This window comes from Peromyscus maniculatus, chromosome X (assembly GCF_049852395.1).
Source record: "Peromyscus maniculatus bairdii isolate BWxNUB_F1_BW_parent chromosome X, HU_Pman_BW_mat_3.1, whole genome shotgun sequence".
NCBI classification, from domain to species: domain Eukaryota; kingdom Metazoa; phylum Chordata; class Mammalia; order Rodentia; family Cricetidae; genus Peromyscus; species Peromyscus maniculatus.
In genome coordinates, this window is record NC_134875.1 from 73404392 (window position 1) to 73420537 (window position 16146).

The window sequence follows — 16146 nt, forward strand, 5'->3', positions numbered from 1 at the left end:
CAGTGTGATCCTCCGTCCATTATGTAAAAAAAAAGTTAAAGTCTCCAAAACACCTCAAAGGGACATATGTAAACAAACTATAAATCCATATTATTTAAAACTTCAACTGACTCCAATCCTTTAGCTTTCTTTGTTCTGATTTTATTCATAGGACTTAATACCTTCTAACATGCAATGTAATCTGCTTTCATGTGGTGAAATCCATTTGCTTATTTTAAAATGTATACAAAAAGAAGAATGCTTAACAGAAGGAATGCTCCATATCTATTTGTTAAATAAGGGTGGAAAGAAAAAAAGTAGTGGAGGAGGTGAGGAAAAAGGGAAGTGTGAGAGAGAAGGGGTTCTGCTTTCATCTCTATTGCTGTGCAAAAACACTCTGACCAAAAGCAACTTAGGCTTATACATCCAAGTTACAAATCTATCATTGGTGGAAGTCAGAGCAAGAACTCAAGCAGGAAATTAAATTTGAAAGCATGGAGGAACACTGTCTACTGGTTCACTATATGGCTCATACCTTTTTTATGCAGCCCAGGCCTACCTGCCTAGGGATAGTAGGCTGGTCCCTCCTATATCAATCTTCAGTCAAGACAAACTCCATAAAGACAGGGCCACAGGCCAATCTTATCTAGGCAATACCTCAATCTAGGCTCCCTTCTCATGTGACTCTAGACCATATCAAATTCACAGTTAAAGGGAACCAGGACAGAGAATAATCTCTGTATATTTGCATATATTATATCTACAGTAAGATTCAAAATTTCCCAAAGGCAAATACACATCACAGACTGTCATTTAAACAGACGAGATAATTGTTGTGCTTCATAAATTCTTTCAATATTATGTTTTGGTGAATTATTGCAAGTTAAACACACTTTCTTACTCCTTTCTATTTTAAATTCGGAATATTCTTGTTGATTCTCCAAACTTTCTCTGCATGCATAAATAAATAGGTCTTGCCAGACAAGGTGGTGCATGCTTTTAATCCCAGTATTTAGGAGACAGAGACACGCTGATCTCTATGAGTTCAAGGCCACACTGATTTATATGGCAAAGTCCCAGGCCTGCCCAGGATACATAAGGAGATCTGTCTTAAGAAAGAAAGAAGAAAGAACGAAAAAGAAAGAAAGAGAGAGAGAGAGAGAGAGAGAGAGAGAGAGAGAGAGAGAGAGAGAGAGAGAGAGAAAGAAAGAAAGAAAGAAAGAAAGAAAGAAAGAAAGAAAGAAAGAAAGAAAGAAAGAAAGAAAGAAAGAAAGAAAGAAAGAAGAGAGGGAAAGAGGAAGGGAAGAAGGGAGCAAGGAAGGAAGGAAGTCTCCATCCAAATAAGTTTTGTTACTCTATTTATGAAAACATAATTAAGCCGGGCGGTGGTGGCGCACGCCTTTAATCCCAGCACTCGGGAGGCAGAGGCAGGCGGATCTCTGTGAGTTCGAGGCCAGCCTGGGCTACCAAGTGAGCTCCAGGAAAGGCGCAAAGCTACACAGAGAAACCCTGTCTCGAAAAACCAAAAAAACATAATTAAATGATGGTGTTTCTATAAGGGCAAGCACCTTAAATATTATATTTACATTATTGAGTAGTGTTTCACCTTCTAGTTTATTTATCTCCACTTGTAAGTACTACATATCTCATAAGTGCCTAACTACCTAGAACAATGCAGAACTATCTAACATTGTTTGCTCAAGTCCATCATTGAAAGCAGCACAGAGAGTACATTGTACCATAGCAGCCACAAAAGAAGGCTTCAGTTTCAAAATTAGCTCTCTTTACCAGACTGTGTGTCCTTTAGCAATTCATTTTACTCACATTTCCATTTTCTCAACTAAATTTGAGATCAAATGATCTATTTCATAGAATGACAGTGAGAATTAAGTACAAATGTGGAGCAGTTTTGCAGCCTGTGAACTTCTGCACGGATATATTATTATTCCTTACTAGCATTGGAAGCTTTATTACTGTCATGGATAATGCTGATTAGCATTGAGTGGGAAAAGTCTAAATGAGTCTAAATGTTCATCAAACACACCATATTGTAAAGAGAACAAACTTGCTAGTAATTTTGCTAATAATACCTTGTTAGTAATTTTAAACTGTCAGATATATTTCTAGACTCAAAGACATGTGTTAATTATTTAAAATTTACTATTAAATACAAAAATGACAAAAAGCAACTTTGACATTCCTTACTTCAATTTTCATGTTAAATTATCTTGAATGCAGTAATTCAAAATAATTCCTAAAATACAAACCTATTCACCATTGAGTTCAATATAAACTTCACACATACACCAAAGAGCAAATTTTAATCCTTTGCAGAAACTTCATACTAAACATGTGTTTTAAAAATGTACTATTGCAAGCTACACTCAAGCTAATAGCAGTAAAATAACTTCTCAAAGATGTACAAATCAATGTGGTATAATTTCTTTAAAGTAACATTTTCAAGAATATTAATTTGTTTTTTTCTGTTGTCTTTTGTGTTTGTTTGTTTGTTTGTTTGTTTTGGATGTTTGTTTCTTTGCATCAGGGTCTCACTGGATAGACCTGGGTGGCATGGAGTTCTTTTTGTAGCCCAGGTTGGTTTTGAACTCACGGAGATTTGCCTGTCTCTGCCTCCCTAAACTAGGATTAAAGTTGTGAGATTGCCATTACACAAGGCAAGAACATGAGGTTTTAATAACTACATTCATATAAATGTTCTGCTCCTTCCTTCACCACCATTTGGGCTTCAAGTATGGTAATAATATTTGAATACTTTGCCATTAGCATTTTCAGATTCATTCACAGTTGATATTTTTATGCCTATACTTCTAGTACACAAATCCTTTTCAGCTCACCACCAGAATAAAATTACCACCTAAAAAGCTATTCAGGGGCAGTATATAGATGAATATTAAAGCACTTGTTCAGTATGTGTAAAACCCTGGGATTAATCTCTAGCATGAGAGATTCATTCAAAAACTCTATGAAAAAGCTTCCATCAATGTATTCTATACTGCCTATGCCTTATTCTATCCTATATTTTGCATGAAAAATATTGTATCACGGTTTTATACTCTTATTTCTTAATAACTTAATTCTTTGACCTGTGCCCAAATAAAGCTATGGCAATAATAGCATGAGCCAAATACAACTCACCTCTCTTTAAGGTCATGAGACTAATTGGAATGAGAATGTTGCACTCTACTGCTTCTTTTTGGATCTTTTTATGTCAAACACTTAAATATTTTTCTCACAAACATAAAAAAAGACTTAAACAGAGGTGTTTCTTTTATTAGATTTACATTTAGAAACTAGCAGTACTCTTATAAATTAAAAAAAAATCCAAAGAACCAAACCAAACAAAAACAAAAACGCCAAACTGAGTGTAGAGCAGAGCACTCATTTGATTCAAAGGGGAGAGAGAGAGACAGAGACAGAGACAGAGACAGAGACAGAGACAGAGAGAACTGTAGACCCTGATAGAATGGTATTACAGAAACATACAAACTCATGAAAAAGAGAATTCTCCTAAAACCCCAAAATTCATGAGTCCTCAGTGTGACAAGAGACCATCAAAACCAACTACAGATGTGAGCGTAGAGCTATATCAAAGGAACTTACAGCAAATAAGCTCTGAAACAGTTACTACTCTCTTCCCAGGTCAATGTTCAACTTAAGCTCATGTCAAAATACCTGCTGTTCCTGAGACAGGATCAACACCAAGACCATTTTGTTTCTTTCCTGAACTACAAATTGAGAATTAATTATTCTTTCCATAGATTGGGAATACTTCCTCATAGTCTGATTTTGAGCTATGTACATGAATTATGTTTTAACCTATAAGTCATAATTCCTCTGGTGGTCTCAAATGTTTGTTTAATACATATAAGATGGTCATTTAGGGTTTCTAAGCTCAGGATATCATGTTAAAATTAACAACTGGCCCCATGAAATTTGTCAAATTTATGACATGCTCATAGCCGATAATGAGTACTGTATTTTTTAAGAACATAGCTCTTTCCTATGAGTAAATTCAAGAAAATACACTAAGTGACCCAGTCCATTTTGGTTAGCTGTGATACATATGCTGTAGTTGTTTCTCTAATTGTTTTGGATCAGTCTTTGTCACACTAGAGTACTTGTGGGTGTTTGTTATTTTAGCTGTGATACTTATGCTGTATATATCCTTATGCCTTCTTTGAAATAGATACTTTTATACAAATAATGTAATTTTAAATTGAATTCAACCTCTATATGTTTCTGTACTATCACCCCAATTCATCAGTAAATATTCATAGAGTAAAAATAAAATTTAACAATATAATATGCAAACTACATCGAGACAATTATATATCCTTGAGAACATTTTATAAGAGATGACAAGCAATTATTGTTATTTTTTCTTTTTTTTTTTTTTAGTTGCTTTTATCATCTCCCATTCTTTCTTACATTGCAGGTTAGCTGAGAGTTAACTACATAATAAGAAAATTCTACTAAGGTTATCTGCAAATGAGAAAAACAAGAATATTCATTTCATAAGTAGCCTTACACATAATAGGTACTTACTAAATATATGCTGAAATGAATAAACAAATTAACTTAATGGGAGAATATCATGTATTATAGAAATGTTACATGTTCAAACTTTGTGCTCTAATTGGCTTATAAACTGAGACCAAAAACTAGTGTACTATGCATAAAATGTACTATGCAGTAAACTTTTTCTGTGAATGAACTTCCTTTATGTCTTCCTCAAATAAAAACCTAGCAAGTACTCATAAATTTTTCCACAAAATAAACTTAGAAGTTTAGTATATTACAGGCTACTTTAAAAATGGCTAGCTTCCCATTAACATCAATGTTTATACATATGTACTGTGAATAAACTAGTTATCCAAAGTTTCTTATGTTTAAGAGTGAATGTCTTCTTTATATGTGAATATCTTGTTAATAAACACAAAAACCTTTTATTATTTCAGTTTAATTTTTGAAATATAATCTTTTTTGCCCTTACCTCATTATTTCATGAATACTTGAATAAAATTAGTGCTTATAAAGTATACAGAGATAACATAAATACAAAGTTAGGAAGAAAATTAAAATTGTCATGAAACACAGTTATTCATTTTCTATTGAATATAATCTTGTACACGACAACATGTCAAAAAATGAAACTCTGAGCTAGAAGATATGACTAGTTTAAAACTCTTAATAGACATAAAATGAAGCTTCTTCACATAGAAGTAAAACCTTCATTTACAGTTGCATGCTTGATAGGTCCCACTATTTTAGCTGGATCTCTCTAGTATAATTCTAAAGAGTGCAAAACCTCCTAGTGTTTACTAATATACACATGACTCAGATATGTCTATGAAAATTTGGGATTACTTGAAAACTGTTAATTGCAAAAGATTTATAATCTCAAATATTGCATAAGTTAGTAAATACAATGAGAGATAATGTGACTGTGTAACTACAATAAAGATAGCATGAGTACATAATACATCCACAAGAAGAATGGCTCTTATATGCCGTGTTATCACATAGTATATAATTAATAAGTGCTGAACACACAGCATAATTAATCTGATCAATGATGCAGGATCAGAATGATTGAGAAAGTATTTCTTTTTATTTAATGCACAAAACTTAAATGCCTTCAAATTAAAGGCAATAATTCAAAAAAGAGAGTCCCTGCATTCTGACATATGTCCTCAAAAGAAATTTCAGGCGATAACAACTTAGTAGAACTAAATTACTTAATACTGAACTTAGAGGGGAATTGTACCAAAGCAAGGTTTCACCAATACTGATAGTGCTATATAGAACAAAGCTTCAGTGTTTGTGTGTATATACTTTCAGAAGGATAATGGTCTAACATACATACAAAATAACAACTTACAGATGGCTATGTTAAGCTTTCTTGTGAATGATCTAATAGGCATTAAACTCCAGTTTCTTTTGCCCAGGGTAAGGCTCAGAGGTAGAGCACTTGCCTAGCAAGTATGAGGCTCTAGGGTCACTCCACAGTACCACTGGGAAAAAAGAAAACAAACTGACTCATATTTCTTAGAGTAAGGATTGTGTTGGCTTCATTTATGTACTGTACTAGTGAAGGCCAGGAAGAGATGATGATACAGTTTTACCCAATAATTGTGGAGTTGTTTTAATGATTTTATTTTAGTACAACAGAGTATCACACAACTGACAGACAATATAAATAATGCATTAGTGGTATAGTAATTTAAATTTATCCAAATACAGTTTGTTATGACAGTACTATGTTATTTAGACAAATGTGGGAAATGGAATTCTACCAAAATAACTGAAAGCTCAGAATCTAACATATTGCTGTAAGCTATAATGGTTATAACTGTTAATCCAATACACCTTTTATACAAACCCATAAACACATGAGTGGAAAAATAGCACAGATGTTCATCTCTAATGCAATTTCCATTCAATTTCCTAAGTGCGGTCCCTGTGTGCAAACTAGCTTAACGTTATGTTTAGCTTGCAAATTCTTTTAATAAATAATGAATGCAATAAAACTAGAAGATCAATGGCAAGCTGAGAAATCATATAAAAAAGGCCTTTTGTGTTCAGGCTGTTGCCCATTTCAAACTTTAATCCAGATACAGATCAATATTACTTCTTTTTTTTTCTTTTTAACCCATCACATAAATAGCAGATAGGCTAAATGTAACCTAAATGCTGTTACCAGCTAACAGTTGCCAGAAACCTGATAAGATCATTGGACACAGCTGCAATTGAATGTTTAATACCTTGACATACACACTACATTACATACAAAGCAATAAATTTGTATAAAAATAAAAAGGGCATATAGCAATAAAACACTAAATGTCATTATTTTTTAAACTTTCCAGTGCTATATATTTTTCTAGTAGTGCAATTAAAAACTTTTCACTAGAGTTTTCACTAATATACTAAATAATCACAATTGGTCAAAAGAGTGCATAAATAGAAATAATTTCAAACTCAAGATTCCTATATGAAAAGAATTTTTACTCTTCAAAATTAATTATACCTGATAGAATATGGTATTCCCTTAATTAGGTGGTGGGGAAGATATTTCATGTAAATTTGAGTTTGAATATTACTGAGACTTCAAATTAATTGGGAAAAAATGAATCATGTTTTTTAGTATATTTGTTTCCATTGTAGACTGAAAGATGGAATCTTGCCTAATCAAATCCTTTTAGAGAAGTATTTGCTGTTTGAAAAGAGGATCCCAAGTCAAATACCACATGCATTGCACTGACGTACCAATCTAAATAAGAACAACTTTATGGCATTAGTCTTCTTTCACTTATTATTTCTTGCCTATTTAAAATATTATAACATCTCCTCTGGGCTTTCAATAAAAGTAAAGATTAAAAAGTCATAATTTATATCAGAACATAATTCATGTCAAAGAATCAAATTCAGCATATTAGGTTAATACCTTTGTATGTGTATTTGTGAAAGGTTTATGGCATGATTACAAATGATTTTACACTGGAGTTAAATTTTCAGAATTATGTCTAACAACTGCACACTTCATATAACTATTATGTAGCAGTTATGTTAAGAGCAGAAATCAATTTAAATAATTCTGTAAAAACAATAAATGTGTGTATGATTATATTCATTCAGTTAATGTAAATTTGATGCCTAAAATACACAAAGTATTAGGTTTAATGATGTTTTACAATAAATATTACTGAACTTAAAAAATGGTTCCTAAGACATTATTACTATTATATGTATATATGTATATATATCCAAGGTTTTTTATTGTATTAATAAATTCAGTTACTCTTTAAATATGTTATATTCAATTTCATATGAAATAATTTGTATTTAATCTTATATCCTCACTCTTGCTATAATAATTTCACCAATTATAATATATAAATTTAGCATTAAAAAAGAAAGAGATGAGACCTCACAGTGAAGACATGCACAGGTTTTAAACAAAATTTTAAGAACCTAGTTAATTATTCTCAGTTTGGGTCAAGCTCATAACTTTCTTTTCACACTTGACTATAGATCCTAAGCCATATTTTAGTTTCTGAAATTACTACCTGAAGACAAAGTTTTCTTGAAAGTTTGATTATTTGAACCTTATCATTTAACATTGTTTCTTGATGTTCTAGTCAAAGTAAGAATGCAATTGTGCTTAAAGAATGTTATAAATTCCTATAAAGAGTATCTACTTCTAAAATCCTATTCATTATATATGCTGATGATGGAGCTTAGGGCCTTGCATGTGGTGGGCAGGTGACAGACCATCAACCCACATCCCTGGCCTTAAATGCTGTTGTTTTAAATATATATTTTTCACAGAATAAAACAAATCAAAGATTAAATCTCCTTTGGAATTTTTTCATTTTTAAATATATATTAATTTAAAAGTTCTATCACCTACAATATTGGCTCACACATGTTTCATGTCAATTGATACTGTTGTTTTTCTCTGAAAACCAATATAATGAGGAAAGAGGTTAAATTGAAAGTATGTAAGTTATAATGTTTAATGAAAGTAAGTAATTTCAGCATATTTATATGAAAGTCCTTTAGGTGTATGTATATGCTCATCTCTAGTCTAGGAAATGAAACTATAGAGGTAACACTTATGGTTAAAAATGTCTTATGGTTTGCAAATAATCAGAATATAAATAAATTATATATACTAAGATGAAATAAAATTTTCTAAGATTTTTCAGTTTCACAAAGTGAGGAAATGATTAATATACAATACACAGATTTTCTCCTTCCTGCTAAAAAGATATTAAATACTGAAGGAGTTCCAAATCCCTTGGTAAAACTATACTGCAGCTGCATTAAGCCAACAAAAAGCTTATTAGTAAGGCTTTAAAAACTAACACCCTTCTATAATCAATTTGGATACAGTATTATTCTATTTACAATGGCATTTTCAATGTGTCCCAATCATATATTACTAATTCTCCTTTTTGTCTCATGATTAAATATTAATGTACTGGCATTATTAAGCAGCTACCCTTTATTTAGGTTTATAATATATTGGGTTTCACTATTTTAGAATGGTTAAAATATAGTATGAAAATTAAAAATCCTTTTCAGAAAAATTTTATGACTGCTTTGATATTTTACTCTTATTTCTAAATAAAATAATATAAATGTAGTTGTTCTAGCAGAAAATGGAAAAAGGGATGCCGCCACTTTAAAAGCTTCAATCTCTTTGACATTGCTGGCAGTGTATGGGAACATTAATGCATCTGTCATGATAACAAGCTAAGAATAACATCTAGACATCAAACCGAGCAGAGAATCCATCTGAAGTGATTCATTCAGATCTGTCTCATTGATTTATTAAACACAGGGCAACATCTGCAGCCTCACAGAGCCGCTTGGTGAAATTAATGCAAGATCAATTCAAATGGAAAAAAGTGTAAAAGAGATAAATCAAAACACAATTTGCATGCAGTTCTACAATCAGGCTTATTGGGTGCAAATGTTCAATTTCCCTTCCAAAGCAAATGTGTTTAAATGTTGTTTTATCTTTGTAGAATTGTGTGATCTGAAGTGACAGTGAAGAGTTTTGCAGGTTGAGCTAGTGAAACGAAAAAAAAGGAGAAAGAAAAAATGCTACTAGAGACCTTTTGAATATGCAACAAGAATATCATTAATACCTAATTGTTTTGCTTTGAGGATGACTTTTAGCCATAAACACAATATAGTCAGTTTTAAATCAACTAGGTTGGTTTAAACATATTTGAAATGTGTAAAGTTGATCAACAAAAATCATATGTATCTTTGGAAACATGATAAAGTGCCACTGGAGATCTATATTGCCAACTGAAATGTATTGTGATTAAAGATTATCACAATTATACTCATCTACAAGAAGCATTTTTAAAGCATCTAGACAAAATAAGATTACTTAAAATAGCACTAAATTATTCAAACTTCATAATTTCTACTTCAAGTATTAAGAATTTCTTAATAAAAGCATATAAAAGACAATCACATTCTAATTATCTATTGACATTCATGTACTGTGTGTGCATTAAGAATAATATCATAGATAAAACTACAAAAATGTACTATTCTATCACATTCCTCACCTAACATGTAAGTATTTGAGGTAAACAAGAACAGTCAGTCAGTACCTAGAATATCTAGCTAAATTAAAAATTAGGCAGAAATGTATGTTTAAAATGAAGGTAAACATTAAAGTTTTGTATATTGACATATAACTGCATTGCTATAATTGTAATATTAGCACCATTCTTTTAATACAAGACTAAGGATTGTTGATTATGTGGCTGATTTTAAGACACAATGACTGTCTCATCACCACTCTATGAAATAAGAGACATGCATTCATTGCGCAGATTCATTTCTATAACATTTTTATTATCTGTGAAAATATCTGTAATACTGAGCACCAATCTAGAAAAGTTGTACAAGTTCTTTAAAAACTTGATGAAGCTTAATTTTATTGTAAATGCAAAACAACAGTTTCACAGTAAACTATGTTACTCTGTATAGATTGTGAACCCTAAAGGGTGCATCAAGCTCGAATGCAAAGCCAAATTCATTGAGCGCTTACAATAACCATCTTTCTAGTATTTGAAAATAGTTTAAATATTATAAATGCTATTAAATTCATGAAAAGTTATTCCAACATCAAAAGATCCATATGTTCTGTTTCTATACTGTCAAATAAAATATAAGTGAATCATCGTGAATTTTAATTGTAAAAACAAATTTGTGTTTGATTAATGTCAAATAATGTCACCAAATAATTATTACAAGGTTTTCTTAATCAGACAGTCTTGTTTCTACAATCATCTATTTAACTATACTTGTGACTGAATAACATTTAATTAATTGCTCCCCAAATGAAACAAAATGCTGATCCTGAAATCTGACAATGTTACTTTTATGTAGGCAAGTAGGTTAAAAGGAGATATCGCTAAAATGTGTTGGTCTATTTGCATATTTAGTAAGACCAATTTGTCATTTAGTATATGACTGCTCATATACTTGGAAGAATGCAGTAAGGAAGATCCAGTACACAAAGAGTGAAGATTTTAGACATATGCTATCTGAATTTGCCCATCTCTGGCATTGAACTTTCTGAGTTTTCCTGTAAAGCAATGAAACAAAAAATGTTTTCAAAATATAAAAGAAGATATTTTCCATGATTGGGGATCTTTGAATCATCATTTTCTTAATAATCATCAAAATAATGTCTTTATTATTAAGTTTCAAGTAAAAGAACGTGAAGAGAAATGTTGTAAAGCCCTTTTCAAAGGCATCATTGCAATGATATAAAGCTCAACTTACCTAATAGAATAATAAATGATCAGGAGTTTTGTTGTACTATTCTCTAGTAGTTGAAGTGCACATAATTTCACAACTTCTTTTCTGAGAAGACAACTTTGAATGTTTCAGTAACTTACTAAAACAAATGACAATAATAGAATTCTTATCATGACTATTAGTACTATCAAAAATGATTATATACATGTATATATACACATATAGATATTGATCACTCATGTTTTTTTCAGTGTGAATTGCACTGAACCATATCAAAAAGCTACTTGAAGGCAATATATTAGGGTTTCTGAAAATAAGAAATTTGAAATGATTGATTTTATGAGATAACATAGAGAAGAGTACAAATTAAAACATTCTAGTCAGGCCACGTACTCATCACCACATATTTGACAAAGGAGAAGTATGCTTATTATTCAGGAAAAAAAATTGCCAAAAGCACCATTACAATAATAGGCCTTCAACAGTATCTTATGAAATTCTATCCATCAGAATGAGTTTCCACTCAACTGAATTGTACTTTTTCCCTTGTGCTCTCCTGCCCCTCACCTTTAGCTAGAAGTAAGTCATGAATCCTGACGAACAATCCTCTTTAGTCAAGTCTACATTGGGAACATCGCTCATCTTCTTGGGTGTGTTTATATGATCTTCCCCTCCTTATGACATAATTCTGCTCTTTTACTGCATTTCTCTTCTCTTACTGACCTTGTATCTCACCTACTTTATGCTATCATTCTGAACCTAGTGCCTACTTATAACCCTCACTTCTCTTTTTACTGAATTAAAGTCACAGAAATATTGTAGACCTAAACACTATCTTCAGACTTCATTTAAAATAATAGATCCCATTACCTACAATAATGAAGCCTTTTTCATAAGCATCAAATTTTATAATTTTATTAACACCTTTATGAGGGTATTTGCATTAGCAAAATTTGCTAATATCACTTCATTATTAATTAGATTCTTTCCAGTAATTATATTTTTTCTCTATCAAACCTACAATGTATGTGTTATACATAGTAGTTTTCCTCACCTTCTGCACTGTATTCATAAAATAGGTTTCATAAATTTCACAATTATATATTTCAATACTTGCAAGAAACTTATTCAAAACATATCATAAAATGTACAATGCATTGTGTCACAAATACATTTCTTCATATTTAATGTTTTTCTATTATCATTTTATATAAAATAAAGTAAAATTATTTGCTATGAAAATTATAAGGAATAAATAAAGCTTTATTAGATTAAGACAGTAACCTAAAACATATTATAGCAGAGTGCCAAAATAGTATAGAATGACCTGTCTCAGGATACTAAGTAATTTATCATTTTCGCTTTGATATCTCTCATTAAAATTTAAGAAAAGTTCTTATAGAAACAATCAAAAATCACACTAAAATGATAAGCTGTTTACTTTTAGAGTGAAACTCATAACTATTTCTCAAGAATGAGAGAGCGAATTATTCACAAAGTTAACAAATCTCTGTATAAAATTTTTCACTTTGGGAATGATCATTTGGGGGAGGGTGATGGGGGAGAAAAAAAGGGAAGGAGGAAACAGAGAGGTGAAGGGGAAAGAGAACAGATGAACATGGCTTTTTCTATCTGCAATTATTTTTCATCTAAGTGTATCTGGATATCAGTAAATGAATCATATGGCCTCCATCAAAAGTTCTAGTAACTCATTGAGTTTCTGTATTAGTAATATTCTTTGCAGTCAAAATGAAAGTTTTCTATTTTCTATAAAATAGTTCTATTTTTAAAACCAATGAAGGAGGCTTTCATCCTTTGTGTTTTAAAGCCATTAAGAAAAATGCTCATCTTTAGGACAATTCATCTTATACCTTAAGAAAAGCCCATTTTATAAGCCAGGTTTGTAAGCCTTACATGTGAATCAGGTAGGAGTTTCCATATGAACTGGTTCCTGTCCAGTTGCTTGAACACAGAAGAACGTTGCTCAAAGGAACAAGAAAGGGTTCTCATGTAAGTTCTATAGCACTATGCTATTTATTGTACTAGTAAGCAACAGTTAGCCTATAAGTTATCAGTACATTTCCGCTAAAGATAGCAATTTAGATTTTACAACAGACATGAAAATGTAGTTGCAGTTTCAGTCCATAGACCCAGAAATATCATCATTTAAAGTCGCACTGTGAGACCAGACCTCAGCAGAAGTTTCTTATAAAATGATAGACTATGTTGCTGCTTTACAGAAAAGCTCTTTGCTCCTTTTTCATCCAGGAATTGTGATTTCTTCATTTGTACACTAATCTCATGTTTCAAATGATTACTTTCCTGAGATATTGCCAGACAGGAGATGGAATAAACATTAAGTAGCCTAACTTATATTTTTGAATGTCAGAAATTCTCAAAGTAGTTTCTTTTCCTTTTTATTCAAAACACTAAGCATAAGTTGCTTCGGAGTGCAAATGAACACTTAGTCTCCAATGTACTTCTAAACTGTGATACCCCGAGGGGGTATACTTATGATCTGGGAAGCTGGCTATTATTATTTAAACAATCCTCTCAGGAGAAATGGGGTCCTTCTAACTGGTTTGTCTGGGGTGGGGGAGCTGGTGCATCCTCTCTCTCTCAAAAAAAAAAAAAAAAAAAAAAAAAGCTTACTAACTTCTACACCAAGCCTCAGCCTAGTCTTAGCCCCAGCATTTCGTGCCCCACATTAACCTCTGCAGGTGGCCCAAAAGGTAGGATTCCAGGAAAATGGCATCTGCCCTCGTCGTTTTTTAAAAAACAGGACTCATCTACTTTACCGTGCACCAGGGAGCTTTGCACAGCAGGCATGAGCATATGTCCTTACTAAAGGCACTTCTACAAGCGGCGCGTGTACACACACACACACACACACACACACACACGCACGCACGCACGCACACGCACACACGCACACACACACCTCCACCATCACAGCACACACATCCCATACACTGTCAGAACAAACATACAGGATGGGGATCAAATCACCCTCTGGGATGGATTCTAGACTTCCGTCCCCCTGCATGCCCTAAATGCTTGTTTTCTCAGTTGCCAGCTTAGGAGCCCAGGTTACAGCTCAGCTAGCCCCCAAACCCATGAAAGCCCCTGGTGTGCGTGTTCAGAAGAAAAACTATTGGACCCGCATGGCCACAAAAGAACAGGAAAGAAAATCAAATAAAGAAAATAACTACCACAAGCAGTCAAAAAGCCATGCAAGATATAGGCGAAAGGCTGTAAAGTTTCAGTGGAGGATTGCAACTGAAGTTTGTGCGGGACTCTTTCAGACTGGAGCCCTACCACTGAGCGCAGTCTAGAAAGGACTGCCAATTAATACGCCCTTCTAATTCTCTCTACCCCGCTGATTACAGTGCAAAGAAGCAGGACTCTCTATAGACAAAGTTGGATGAGGGTAATAAGACATGCAGAAGAGGGCAAAGGGATAAGAAGCGAGAGTCAAGAAATAATTGTCTCACCTGGCATTTGTGCAATCGGTGAACAAAGTTTCGAAGTCTTTCCTGGTGATGAGCTTGCAGCGGTTCACCCCTGGCTGGATGGCCCCCAGCCCGCGAAGGATTCGAACTTGCTCCACAGTACACACCACGGGGGATATGTCCAGTCTCTTCAGTTTAGTGTAGACAGTGTGCAACCCTCCCACCAAGTGCTTGAGGAAAAGATCAAAGACTTGCGGCAGGCAGATCAGTTCCTGGCCGTCCATCAGGAATGAAGCCACCTTCACTCCGTGCATGTCGACCATCCGGCACTCGTTAGTGTTGGTGTTGCTGCTGCCACCGCTGCCACCGCCAATCCCGCCACCCCCGACACTGCTGCTGTGGTTATTGGCCATGAAACTGTTGATCAGATTAGGGGTTAGACGCGGGGGCTCTCCTGGAGACGAATACAGAGGTTCAGCCCGGAATAACCCCCCCGGGACGCCGGCGCTGCTGGAAGTTGCAGAGATCACCGGAGGTGCAGAGACAGCCATGGTCACTCGGTCTGGAGCCTGGTTCTTAGGGCCCTCTCGTGCGCGCCCTGACTCCTGTAGGTCCCCTCGCACTCACTCACTGACTCTCTATCTCTCTCTCAGGCACGTTCCCACTCTCAGAACAGTTTGCAAGTCTGAAGCAGGCTGGCTGCGGCTCCAGCTCACCGACCACCCTACACACTGTGAGCAGCCTCGACCCGCGGCGGCCCGAGAGCCCACCCCCACCACACCCCCTCCCGAGACTGGCAGCGCCCCCCAGCCAATGGGCCCCACCCCCTCAGCGCCCGCGTGCGCCGAATGGCTGCCGCCAGCGAGGGGTGGAGACTCCCCAGCCAGCCTCTGCCTACCTGAGGCTGTGGGGGCTTTCGGTGAATGGAAGTGGAGCACGAGAAGGGGGCGGTGCAGTGCCTTCGCCAACCGCCTGGCCATCCGAGCAGAGTCGGATTGCCATGCAGAGGTCTCGGAGGGGACTACGCTTGCAAACAGTCTTCTCCGAAGTGGAGGACTGGTGGGCTCACAAGCCGGACTCGCGACCGTGTCTTCTTCACCCCAAACCCCAAGCCATCCCGCACCGAGTTCGGTGGAGGAAAGTGACTTAGCTCTAATTCCACGTGCACATTTCTCCCAAACTCAGCGGGGCGAAGAGGTGGTTCCGCTCAACATCCAGGAGAAAGAAAGAGTCCAGTGACTTCACACGTGCACAACTCAGCCTTCCTCCTAGCCTTCTAGCTCACTTGCTGTAATTTCTTCCTTCTCCAGAGCCAACAGGACCGCTTCCCGGAGTTCTCGCACTCCCATCAGAGTTGCTGGGCGCCAGTGTGCTACTTACTACTCAAGGGCGTTCA

General features: G+C 34.7%; 1 protein-coding gene across 7 annotated transcripts in view; it reads right to left on the reverse strand.

Annotated features, from left to right (window-relative positions):
* Dach2 (dachshund family transcription factor 2) overlaps positions 1–15933 on the reverse strand; it is a 497078-nt gene extending 481145 nt beyond the window's left edge. For 4 of the 7 annotated variants that reach the window (XM_076562911.1, XM_076562907.1, XM_076562910.1 and 1 more), the window contains exon 1: positions 14793–15933. In XM_076562911.1, coding sequence (XP_076419026.1) covers positions 14793–15301 — 509 coding nt within the window. In that variant the 5' untranslated portion in view covers positions 15302–15933. The remainder of the gene's footprint in view (positions 1–14792) is intronic. The other 3 variants (XM_076562912.1, XM_076562909.1, XM_076562908.1) reach the window with 1 other exon arrangement.
* Positions 15934–16146: the final 213 nt, after the last annotated feature.